General features: G+C 42.4%; 2 protein-coding genes across 2 annotated transcripts; both read right to left on the bottom strand.

The window, feature by feature from the left end:
* Nucleotides 1–6,196: 6,196 nt before the first annotated feature.
* Nucleotides 6,197–7,775, bottom strand: rps2 (ribosomal protein S2). The gene is made up of 6 exons (XM_082529255.1): nucleotides 7,615–7,775; nucleotides 7,437–7,526; nucleotides 7,202–7,309; nucleotides 6,761–7,094; nucleotides 6,399–6,490; nucleotides 6,197–6,321 (listed from the first exon to the last, which is right to left on the bottom strand). The coding sequence occupies exons 1-6, from the start codon at nucleotides 7,747–7,749 to the stop codon at nucleotides 6,241–6,243; spliced, it is 840 nt and encodes a 279-aa protein (XP_082385381.1). The 5' UTR covers nucleotides 7,750–7,775; the 3' UTR covers nucleotides 6,197–6,240.
* Nucleotides 7,776–9,893: 2,118 nt separating this feature from the next.
* On the bottom strand, nucleotides 9,894–13,133 carry rnf151 (ring finger protein 151). The gene is made up of 4 exons (XM_082529017.1): nucleotides 12,812–13,133; nucleotides 12,137–12,306; nucleotides 11,949–12,045; nucleotides 9,894–11,534 (listed from the first exon to the last, which is right to left on the bottom strand). Exons 1-4 carry the CDS (start codon nucleotides 12,890–12,892, stop codon nucleotides 11,067–11,069), a joined length of 816 nt encoding a protein of 271 aa, XP_082385143.1. The 5' UTR covers nucleotides 12,893–13,133; the 3' UTR covers nucleotides 9,894–11,066.
* Nucleotides 13,134–13,225: the final 92 nt, after the last annotated feature.

Below are 13,225 nucleotides of genomic sequence, written 5' to 3' on the forward strand. Positions count from 1 at the left end.
CTCACGAGTCACTTTTACTCCCGTCAGCCACCACACAGACAATTTCTTTGTTTATGTCACGGGGTGAAATGGACAAGTTCACCTAAGTGTTTTTATTTTGCATGTGTTGCATGTGCATGTGTTTTTTTAGTTTCAATATTTTAATAATGTACAGTGTTTTGTTCTTATATTTTATTGCATGTTTTATTGTGTCCTGGGGAGACTACACCCCCTCCTGATCACTAAGGAGGTCACAGAGGCCAATAAGAGGGCCTGGCAGGACAGAGAGCAAGAGAGTAGTGGTGCACTGGATCACGGTTTATTCGTAATCCGAACTGATCCCACTCCACGGTTCAGCGCGCACGTGATCCGAAGATTCGAAAAAGAAGAAAAAAAAGTATGTGTATGGTGCACGTGGTGGGTCTGTCAAGCGATAGTTATGGCCAGCGATAGTTATGGCCAGCGCTAGCGGTCCAAGTGGAGGAGCAGAGGAGTTTGCGGAATTTAAGCAGCCCTTTGCTGCCCAATCCGACCGGGCTAAAGCTATTACAAAAGCTATTGGTGTGTTTAGCTGCAGACGGGAGGCCGTATTCCGTTGTGCAAAACAAGGGGTTTAAACTATGATGAACGTGCTTGAGCCACGCTATGATATCCCATTCAGGGCTCTAGACTAACTTTTTGACATGGGCGCACCTGTTAGGTATTTTAGTACCATGGTAGCATTTACTGGATATTGTTTTATAGTGACATTATGCAGGAAAACTCTGTCATTCAATAAGGCCCCTTTGTTTTAGTTATTTTTCTCTTTGACCCAAGAATTGATGTGTGAGAATCACAGGCTGGTACAAGGTTGAAATACCACAGAGATCACTCCCTCAGCTACATTAGTTTCTTAATCTTTTAGACGCCTGTTGAAGGCCAAATGGTTTGTTTCAGATTTCACTAATGAAAGAACTCTTCGTTTTGTGCCTTGAAAATATGTCGCTGAGATAATCACAATTGTAGCTGAACTGATACACTACACAAAGGATGCTTCTTCACCCAAGGGCAGGAAGACGCTGCCTTATCTTGGTCTGTACTGGTTTAAACTGATAAATCTGCTGTCTCATGAATTTTACCCTCTATATAAACTGTTGTACTTGTGAATAAAGTTGAGTCACTTTGGGAAGACAATCTAAAGCAGTCTCTGTTTTCTTGTTCTCCCAAGCTGCTCCCGAGCTCGTACTAACACGCTGAATGGCATGCTTGAATATTACTTGAGAATATATTTGACTGTGTTACAGACTAAGGGACATTCTCTGCTGATAGGTGAAGGTACATTCTCTGCTGATAGACGTCCACGCCTCGAAGGAAGTCGATCCACGGATTAGGCCTTGGAAACCGTTTCCTTCAGCACCGGTACACCTAACTTAAAAAATTTAGGCGTACCGGCACAAAAGTTAGGCGCACTCAAATTTTTCAACCACATCGCTTATCACTGCAGTTTTACATGTGCACTTTCTTTGGGGGGTAAGTCCATACAGACAATATTCATTTCTAAATTATTAACTAACAAACTTGTGCTTAAAGTGCTTTGTCAATATTGTAGAAAATGTTAAACTTAATCATCATCTTGGCCTCCTCTGACGACCTGTTTGCTGCTGTCTGTTGCTGAAAGGCATTGGGGAGAGGGGACACTTGGGCAGTGCATTTCAGACGGTTCAGGCCTTAACAAAAAAGTTATCAATCGTTCTTTTCATCTTTTCTTATTACCCACAGCTACATCCACTTCTGTCGGGCGTAGGCTGCTCACTGGGGCTGGGTATCATCACTGATTTCTATAATCCATTCGATTCCGGTTCTCAAAGTCCTGATTTGATTCACTTTAGCCTCAGACAGTCAGAAATATTATAACTCTGATCATTTATCAGTACTGATACACATGAGACTTCATCAGAATTGTGAACATCACAGCAGATGCCTTTGAGTGAAAGTAACTGAGAATAAAACACAGAAAAACATGAAGGAGAAAACAGCTTTGAGATGGGAAACTGTTCTTGAAGTACACACAGAGAGTGTATGAAGTGTAATTTTTATCGTGGTGTCATCAGAATCGCTAAGCTCCGACAGTGTATCCGTCTATGGGCCGTTGGGTGAGAAAGCCGAGAAAGACAAAGCTGATTCTGATGCGTCGGGTCCGCTCTGTGTTTACATCTTTGTGTGGAATCCGTTAATGAATCGATATCGCTTTATTCAAACTACTCACCTCTCTCTTCCACCTGCACTTTCAACTGGACCACGGCCAATCAGAGAGGTCCCGCCCCTGACTATCTCTGATTGGTTTAGTCCACGATAGGGGCAAAATGTGTGTCTGTTGTTCACCACACGGAGAGTTGCAGAGATTTTTTATTTGTTTTGTTACCTGAACAGTCGACCAAATTTTTTTTTTTTAGTCGCACCACTGAAAAATTTGGTCGCATTTGCGAGCAAATTGGTCGCACTCTAGGGCCCTGCCATTCGCGCCCACTTTAGTGGCAAGATCGTTCCAAGCATGTATGAGCAGGAAAAGATTTAAGTTATGGCTGAACTGTCCCAGGCATCTTTTGTTGCCCTAACTCAGTGGTTCCCAAACTTTTTTTGCAAGGCCCCCCTTGTTTTACAAGAAAAATGCTTGCGCGCAAGCGCACACTCAAACACATCCTGCAACCACACACACCCATATTTTGCTCCATTGCGGTTTATTTCACACCTCAAACATTTAGTAAACAATTAAGCAAATACAAGTAATCTGCAATAAATTACAGGTAGTAAGAAAATAAACTACTAACTCTTTTACGCTACGTTCGCACCTACTTTTGAAAACGCAGCTGTTTCGTCCACACGTAAACGGCGTTTGGAATCACTGAAAACTGAGATTTTTTTAAAACTCCTTTTTTGCGTTTACGTGTGGACGAGGAATACAGAGTTCGTCAGGCAACGTCAAAGGTATGTGACTTTTTTCACGTCACGCTGTGCGCCACGTTATTGTTTACATGAGATGAATTGCGTCTCTCTTCCCACTCTCCGCCCCTTCCCTGCCCCTCTATTTCCCATCCCCTGCTTTTCTCTTCCCACTCCCCGCCCCTTTCCTGCGTTTCTCTTCCCACTTCCTGCCCCTTCCCTGCGTTTCTCTTCCCACTCCCCGCCCCTTTCCTGCGTTTCTCTTCCCACTCCCCGCCCCTTTCCTGCGTTTCTCTTCCCACTCCCTGCCCCTTCCCCTGCTTTTCTCTTCCCACTCCCCGCCCCTTTCCTGCGTTTCTCTTCCCACTTCCTGCCCCTTCCCTGCGTTTCTCTTCCCACTCCCCGCCCCTTTCCTGCGTTTCTCTTCCCACTCCCCGCCCCTTTCCTGCGTTTCTCTTCCCATTCCCCGCCCCTTTCCTGCGTTTCTCTTCCCACTCCCCGCCCCTTCCCCTGCGTTTCTCTTCCCACTCTCCGCCCCTTCCCTGCGTTTCTCTTCTCACTCCCCGCCCCTTCCCCTGCGCATTTTAAAACTTTTATTTTTGTATTTGAGGTGGAGCTCTTAGAAACTAGACCTTACATAGGTGCTGATGGTGAAGTGATATATTTAAGATTACTTTATTGCAGTGGTACCAATCACTTTCTTATTGAAACACTTAGTGCATGTGATAAGTGTTTCTATGGGTTGTATTTAGCTGGGGTGGATTTTGTATTTTAAAACAACGGGCACCTGTTTTCTTCAGGTGTGAGCAAGTTATCAGGTAATTGTTACATTGCTGGCAGGTTGCACCATTAAAGGTACATTGTTGTTCGTTAGTGGGCTTTTATTGTGATATTTTACTACACAGTTTTATTACAAACCTTTTATTCTTTTCTTTTAAAATAACAAAATTGGATATATCCTGGCTGATATTGACCCCTTGTCCCGTTTATTCTGGGCTTGTTCCTGAAAGAGCTTTTGGCCTGGAAGCTTGTATGATTTGTAAGCCCCTTTTCTGTGAAATCAGCTTCCAGTTTGGATTCGGGAGGCAGACACTATCTCTACTTTTAAGATTAGGCTTAAAACTTTCCTTTTTGCCAAAGCATATAGTTAGGGCTGGACCAGGTGACCCTGAATCCTCCCTTAGTTATGCTGCAATAGACGTAGGCTGCCGGGGGATTCCCATGATGCATTGAGTTTTTCCTTTCCAGTCACCTTTCTCACTCTCTATGTATTAACAGACCTCTCTGCATTGAATCATATCTGTTGTTAACCTCTGTCTCTCTTCCACAGCATGTCTTTTATCCTGTCTTCCTTCTCTCACCCCAACCGGTCGAAGCAGATGGCCGCCCCTCCCTGAGCCTGGTTCTGCCGGAGGTTTCTTCCTGTTAAAAGGGAGTTTTTCCTTCCCACTGTCGCCAAAGTGCTTGCTCATAGGGGGTCATATGATTGTTGGGTTTTTCTCTTTATCTATTATTGTATTCTACCTTAAATCTAAAGCGCCTTGAGGCGACTGTTGTGATTTGGTGCTATATAAATAAAATTGACTTGAAAAAATTGAATTGAATTGAATTAACAGTGATTGGATGTTTAGCTGGGACGAGGATGAGTGGGGATTCTCTGCCGAGTGCTGTGTGAGGCTGCAGGGAAAGAGCGAACAAGATGCGAAACCTTTCCGCCTTTCCAGTGGATTTTTTTAGCGGCTGTAGTAAATCTTGTCCATATTCAGTTTGTGGGTAATCTATTATTTTCTTTCTCAACTTCTAAAAGGTTGATTTAAGCGTATAGCCGGGCCGATACCAAGCAAGGCAAGGGGGGAAAATAAAAAGAAACAATTTGAAGGTGAAATACAAATGTAAAATCAAAAGGAGTCAAAAATGGCTCGTTATATTTTGGACCTCAGAGGGTTAATCCAACAAATCATGAAAAATTAGGTTTAAATTTGTGTTCATGCAAGTGCAGATTTCTGACATTTTGTTAAGCATGTAACAATTTAAATTTTTTTCTAACAAAAAAAACAGTGTGAAACTTAAGTTAGAATTTTATTTGTCAATGAGCTGCCCCATGTTGTGTAGCTTTCTGGATTTTATACTTACTGGCCTATATTTACTTATTATACAGGCTATACAGTACATAACATCACATGTTTTCTGTAACTGAAGTGTTTAATTATGTGGGCTACAGAAAACAATTAAGTTATAGACTATTTATATGAAAAATGTGTATACTTACTGCATTTGATTCATTTTAACCATTTGTAACCACCTGCATATGTGTTTGGAAAAAAAGGCTTTGATTTTGCCACCCTCACAAAATTTCTCTAGATCTGCCCCTGGGTGACCCCCCATTAGCAAGCACTTGGCAACACTGGTAAGGTAAAAATTGCTTTTAACAGGAAGAAATAGAAACAGCCTCAGGACGGGGTGGCCAACAGATATGTAATTAATAGACAAATTAGGAAAAACAGTATCTGAGAGAAACATTTTTGTGATGTAATTTTACATATGTTACGACACAAGTACCATGCAAGCCATAAAGATGTACAAATAAATAAAAGTGATATGCTCTAACTTAACTCCCTAAATAATAGACCGCATTTTGTCACGATTACCCAATAATAACTGTCTCACAAACCTTCAGTACTATCACACTTACGTTTTCAGATGTGTATCAGAGTAATTTCAAACTAAAAGCATAACAAAACAACTACCATAGAATAGCATTATGTGGAGGTGAGTTAGGCATATCACCTATATTCCCTTTCGCTCACGCTGATATCCTATGGTAATCCACCCAACATTTGTCTCAGTCTGATTTGAAAGTATTTAAATTTCCAAATCTCATCCTCCTCAGTGACTCACGTATCATCCCATTTCTAATTTTCATTCCCTTTTCTTGATTATACCTCCCCCCTTTCACCTGCTTCCTACAAGTCACCCCAATACTGTGAAAGTATCCAAGTGATGGACAATGCTCCAAAACCATTTTGACCAGAAGCTGAAAACTAGTTTTATTTCATGATAGCACACAATACGGGATCTGCTGCTCCAAATAATCATTTTAAAGGTTTCAGTATCTTTAAAGTATTTTGATTGGCTAGATAAAGTTAATTTTACTCTGTATTACTGTAGAGGTGACTGCATTAACTGATGCAGTTTCTCCTATTGCCCAACATATCACTTGTGTCTTGTTCAGTTACCGAAGTCTGCACATTTTTGCAGCATACATAGTTTTGTGAGTTAAGCACACGAGACACAGAAGTGGTGTTCCAGAACGTTTATTCAACGATTCCCTATACAAAATGTTTAGGAGGCAGCGGCCTGCACAGCCTGGCCCCTCTGCACAGACACCCTGGTGTGAGTCTTGGCCAGATGGTCAGTGAACTCCTGGAACAAAAAGCAGAAAGCCTGGTTACACAAAATCCTGACATAACCATAACAGCTCATGTTGGCTCTGTACAGACCTGGTAGGGAGACTTTGTGAAGACTGTCTCCTTCCACAGATCAGGGGTCAGGTAGCTGTAAGTCTTGGAGATGGCGTCAAAGGTGGCCTTGGCTGAGGAAGGAATTATAAAGAGTAAGTGTGTGTAGCATGGCGCTCCAGTAACAAAGTACAACAGTCTTGTTGGGGGTAAAAAAATGTTGAGCATTGTAAAAGGGTAACAGGGAAGACCACTAAAACGTCTCCCTGCCGTGCAATACTCAATTCTTTCTCTCCTTTTAACGACAACTACACCACTGCCGAGGTGAAGCTGGGCAGAGCGAGGAGAAACAACCCCCCCCACCCAAATACAGTATGCAGATCATGACCCTGGGAGAAGCTTACCAAAGTTGCCGAGGGTGGCGGTGCAGCCCCTGGCAGAGGTGTAGCAATCATCGATTCCAGCCATCATGAGCAGCTTCTTGGGCACTGGGGCAGACACGATGCCGGTACCACGGGGGGCTGGAATGAGACGCACCAGGACAGAGCCGCAGCGGCCAGTCACCTTGCAGGGCACAGTGTGGGGTTTGCCGATTTTGTTACCCCAGTAACCCCTTCTGACAGGGACGATAGACAGCTTGGCCAGGATGATGGCCCCACGGATGGCTGTGGCCACCTCCTTGGAGCACTTCACCCCCAGGCCCACGTGGCCGTTGTAGTCACCAATGGCAACAAAGGCCTGTAGACAAAAAGCAAAAGGCACACAGTGTTAGGCTTAGACAACGCTGATTAACAGGAGAAAAAAAACAAAACACCTTTCTCCTTTGCAAAGGAATCCACACTCACCTTGAACCTGGTGCGCTGACCAGCCCTGGTCTGCTTCTGGACGGGCATGATCTTCAGCACCTCGTCTTTAAGACCAGAACCCAGGAAGAAGTCGATGATCTCAGACTCCTACAGGAAAAGGAGTAAGCATTGAGGGGTTTACATCACAACAGAAACTGCAGTTCATTCAGACATTTCCACAAGACAAGTAAAATAAAATAAAATATGATTGTTTATGTATGTGAACTGTAGTTACCTTGATGGGCAGAGAGTACAGATAGATCTCCTCCAGGGACTTGATCTTCATGTCCTTAACCAGGCGGCCCAGCTTGGTGACCGGCACCCACTATGACAGGAAAGAAACTCAAGTAAACTACAAAAAGCCAAAATACTAAGTGCTTATGTTCAAAACACTTATTAATCCAAAAACCTACCTCCTTGTCCTCGGACTTGCCGCCCCGTGCACCGCGGCCCCTGCCACGGCCTCTGCCGCGTCCACGGCCCCGACCGCGGCCACCGGCGCCAAAACCTCCGCGAAAACCTCCTCTACCACCGGCGTCGTCCGCCATTTGCTACACGACAAGAAAACAACAAAGACGTTTAGTTATTTATCCCCCAAAATACGGACATGCTTACCGAAATTCAGTCTTACGGGACACGAGTATCGCCGCCATATTCATACAAGCAAACTACAAATATTTCCATCTGTATTCAAATTCGCTGTTAAATAGGTCTGGGATTTTAATTTAATATGTTCATATATGATCTTATAATCAGCTCTGAAGTGTCTGACTGAACGATGCGTGAGATTTTTAAGGATATAAACTAGGAAGAGAAACTCAACAGCACACTTACGTGATCGACAAAACAGGAAGAAGGCCTGTGAAAGGTTCCGCCGGGTTATATGCTAAAGTTTTATCGCGAGATTTACTCCACGAGAAAACCTACTCTCTACCGCCTCTACCGAATAACTGAGACAGATTTTATATTTGCTTACTAAAAACACAGTTCTTAAAAAATCAATTATAATAAAATCAAAACGCACTCTTTTAAAATCCATTTTAAGTGTTCATTTAATTAATCTGTTTATTCTGTAAACATACTTTAATTGGTTTTTAATTATCTAGTGAAATGTAATAATAACACATTAGAATAGAATAGAATAGAATAGAATAGAATAGAATAGAATAATCCTTTAATTGTCCCACAAGGGGAAATTTGGTTGTATCAGCAGCAAAAAACACACATATACAAAAAAGAACAGGACACAGAACAGAAAACAATTTTTACATATTTACATCATAGACAAAAGTTACCAGAGCAGAGTACAGTAGAGTTGTTAAAATTAGAGTACAGATAGTGTGCAAACAGAGCAGGATACTGAAAGATGTTTAAATAGTTAAGAATATTTAGAATAATTAGAAAAGTTAGAAAAGTGCAGATTGTGTATTGTACCTGTGCATTAAAAAGTAGACATGTAACTTCCAATAAGTTAGTGTATGTATAAGCTGAGAAAAGTAATGTGCGATTATAACAGTTGAAGTTGTTACAGCACTGATGTAAACATCTATGTTTGTTGCGAACAGTTTTGATTGTACAGTCTGACAGCTGCAGGGAGGAAGAACCTACAGAAACGCTCCATCATGCATCTAGGATGCAGCAGTCTGTCACTGAAGGAGCTCTGCAGTTCAGCAACATTTACATGCATGGGGTGGGAGACTCTGTCCGTCAGAGATGTTATTTTGGCCAGAGTCCTTCTGTCTCCTACCACCTGCACTGGGTCCAGAGTGCACCCCAGAACAGAGCTGGCCTTCCTAAAGAGTTTATCCAACCTCTTCCTCTCAGCTGTCGATAAACTGCTGCTCCAACATACCACACTGTAAAAATTGACGGATGCCACCACAGAGTCATAGAAAGTCTTTAAAAGCGCTACCTTCACTCCAAATGACCTCAGCCGCCTCAGCAGGTAGAGGCTGGTCTGACCCTTTCTGTACAGAGCATCAGTGTTGTGGCTCCAGTCCAGTTTATTATTCAGGTGAACAACCAGGTACCTACACGAGCCCACTATCTCAATGTCCACTCCCTGGATGTTCAAAGGTGTCAGTGTGGTGGGTCTGCGTCTCTGGAAGTCTACCACCAACTCCTTGGTTTTCCCAGCGTTGATCAGCAGGTGGTTCTGCTGACACCAGTCCTCAAAGTCCAGAGTCCACTGTCTGTACTCTGAGTCATCCTCACCTGTGATGAAGCCAACTATGGCAGAGTCGTCAGAGAACTTCTGTAGGTGGCAGCGTGGGGAGTTGATGGAGAAGTCTGCAGTGTAGAAGGTGAAGAGGAACGGTGCCAGCAAAGTTCCCTGTGGGGCCCCCGTACTGCAGACCAGCATATCAGAGACACAGCCCTGTGTCCTTACATACTGTGGGCGTTCTGTGAGGTAGTCCAGTCTCCACTGGGACATGTGTTGGTCCACTCCCGATAGCTCCAGCTTGTTCCTCAGAAGTCGTGGCTGGATGGTGTTGAAAGCACTGGAGAAATCAAAGAACATGATCCTCACAGTGCTTCCAGGTGAGCCAGAGCTCGGTGCAGGAGGTAGACCTGCACCGGGACTTATGTAGTCAAATTTAGAAATACAAGCCTGGCCTTAGTTCATCTGTGAGATTTCAATGAAATACCTTTATCAGTTGATCTATTTAAATAAGACCAGCACAGGTAATAATAACAATGTAAAAGCTTTATTTACAAAATAGGTTAAACAGGTTACATTGCAACCTGGCAAAAAACAAAACAAAAACACTAATCAGATGCCTACAGTACCATGAAAAGTATTTTCCTTCATTCCTATATTTCTCTCACTCTTTTTTTTCTTTTTTGATATTTGTCACGCTTACATGTTCCGGCTCATCAAACAAATTTTAACATTAATTTCTATATAAACAATAACCTGACCCAGGTTATCGTTTATATGACAATAGGTTATATAAACGATATAACAATAACCATAACCCAAGTACGCTTAGGCTTCATTTCATGAAATAATGGCAAGACATTCAGGATTTTCCGGCAGAGAGCAGACTTCTTGGTTACATCAATTATAGCAAGTCGTCCAGGTCCTGAAGCAGCAAAAGGGTCACAGACCATCATACTAACACCACCGTATTTGACGGTCAGTATGATCTTTTTATGAAATGCTGTGGTAGGCTCACGCCAGATGTATCAGGACACAAACCTTCCAAAAAGTTCAACTTTTTTCATTGACCTTAGCTGAAGCAAGTGGGGCCTGCAGTTCTTTAGATGTTGTTCTCGGTCCTTTTTATAACCTCTTGAATGAGTCGTCAATCATCTCTTGGAATTCACCACTGTTTTGAGTTTTCTCTGTTTGTCTAAAATGCTTCTCACCGTGGTTCACTGGAGTCCCAAAGCCTCAGACATGGCTTTGTAACCCTTTCCAGACTGATGGATGTTAGTGACTTTGTTTCTGTTCTTGAAGTTTTGTTTGTTTTTTTAGATTAGAGCCTTTATTTGTGTGAATGCTGAAATTGACCTCAGCTTCACAAAAATGTGGTTAATCACAGTGAATTCATAAATTAACAAGAGAAGAATGACTTTTTCATACAGGTCAGGTAGGTTTGGCTTTTTTTTTTTACCTCAGAAAATGAAATCATCATTTAAAAACTGCATTTTGTATTCACTCAGGTTATCTTTTTCTAATATTAAAAACGTGTTTGTTTATTGGAAACAAAATATGCAAAAACTATTAAAATCAGGAAGAGGGCAAATACTTTTTCACAGTACTGCATATACTCAAAAACACACACCTTCAAAGAATTAAACACATACTGAATTTATACACAGCAGTAGCTCAACCAGCACCAGCAACTAACTCCCTTCCTCAGCAGCTGCTGCTGCTACTTGGAGTCCCACTGGAGCTGCCACTACTCTCCCCAAGGTCCTCCTCTTCCACCTCATGCAGATCATCCATCACCTCCAGACTCTCACAGATAAGCCCTATCTGCCTTTTCATGTGGGCCATGGTGCTCTGCATCCTCCTCATCTTCCGCTGTAGGGCGGTGGCAATGGCCCTGTGATTCCTCTGCCTAGCTTCGTACTCCTGCCTCAACTGCTTGTAGCAGTTGTGTTGAGCCTGGGTTCGGTGGGAGAGTATCGTCCCACATCCCATGTGGCAAGGCTGGCGCCAGTGCTCACAGTGGTGCGCATGGGTCTCGAGGTCCCTGCGGAGGAGCTGTACCCTGCAGCCCTGGTAGGGGCAGGGGATTAGCTCATACAAACAGCTCATGCTGTGGCAGTACTGCTCTGAGAGGGGAAAGGTCTCTGCACAGCCGCGGATCTCATTCTTGCACTGTGAGACACACAGAAAAAATCATATAGTTAATAAAATGACTTGTGTTATAAATGTGTTATAAATCGGTCTGCAGGAATTGAGATAGAAGCTAATCCAAGCCATAGACGACTGAAAACAAAACAATTCTGATGCACAACCTAATCATTTCAGTCATTTATCAAGCAAAAATGTCAGCTTGGAATTATATTTTTTGCTTTCCTCCATCTCAAATAAGTCATCTTGGGCTCAGAGAATTTGTCTTGATGATGTCCTTATTATTAATAACTTAATAAAAACAGTCACAAATAAATATGTCCCATGAAGTGGTTCACACATGAAAATGCCAGGCAGCATCAGGCAAATACAAATGTATCCACTCTGTTCGGGCTCATAGAAAATCATGTAAAAATGTGTTCAAATTCCCTTTCCTACCTTGATCTTGAGGCGTCCAATAGATTTGCTTAGCTTGAACATGACAAAGATCAAGCTTGGGTTCACCGGCTTCCTGCAGCAGGGGCAGGTCTCCTGTCTGCAGAGGACAACTAGGAATGAGTCTCTGACCAAATAAAAAAGCCAGGTAAAACTTTTGTCCAAGGATACTGATAAGATACATTCAGTACCTTTTTAGCCACTGCAAGATGCATTTCTTGCAGAAAATGTGGTGGCACGCAGCTCTTACTGGACATCTGAGGACCCCTTGGCATATGGTGCAGATCAGATCATAGTCTGGAGTGTCCACAAACAGCTCCACATCATAACCCCCGCTCTGTGTTGACACCTCTGGGTCTGCCTAGATGTGGCCACAGTGTGTAGAAAAAACAGTATCTTATATTTCAGATATACCTGAGACTGAAAACCATGCCTCTGTGACTGTCTATAACCTCTCCACAGTGTTCTCAAAATAAAAAAAAAGAGAGACAACAAAACAGAGCTGTTCTGGAAAGCCATATGACTGATCACATGATCACAAGTCTGCTCCCTTTCCAAAAATCTTTTTTTCTAACACACAAAACATTAAACAATGACAAAAAAAGATCTGAAATTGTCCTCAATGGTATTTTTACTTTGTTAAAGTACAACATATAATAAAAATGCCACAATACTCATGTATTAGTATACAATTCAAATACCAAGCAAATAATAGAGTTGATTCTGGCTATATACACAATCTGTTTTTGACCTACTGAGCATCAGTCCATAAATCTGAGATTCTAAATCTAGATTAAAATACAAAAAATCATACAAATAAATAAATATAAAACACACGCCAAAACAAAAAGCTGCCCTCTACTCACCATGGCAAGCTCCTGTTTTATTTTTCTCAGCGTGTTTCCATAACCCGGGGGGCTGGTTTTACTGCATATCGATCCTCTCATATGTCACATAAGTAACACACACCCGCGTTATCAATACAACACGCGTGAACATTCCTGACTAAACAACGAAGGAGGGACCGCGTGTGTGCGCGCGCGCTCGACAGATGAAAACAGTGGGCTAAACTGTAGAATCGAAGCCATAATGGGAGAGCGTCGTTTCCCTGCTGTTCTAGCACCAAACTCATGGTTCACACGGCTGCTATTGTTGTGATACTCAGGAACTACATTATAAATAAATAAATAAATAAATAAATAAACTATAAGCATATAGATCTGATTATTTTCCCTTGCTTTATATAAAGTTTACTGTCAAAATTAAAAGTTTAAAAACCA

Source organism: Aulonocara stuartgranti (assembly GCF_965226115.1).
Source record: "Aulonocara stuartgranti genome assembly, chromosome: 4".
NCBI classification, from domain to species: Eukaryota; Metazoa; Chordata; class Actinopteri; order Cichliformes; family Cichlidae; genus Aulonocara; species Aulonocara stuartgranti.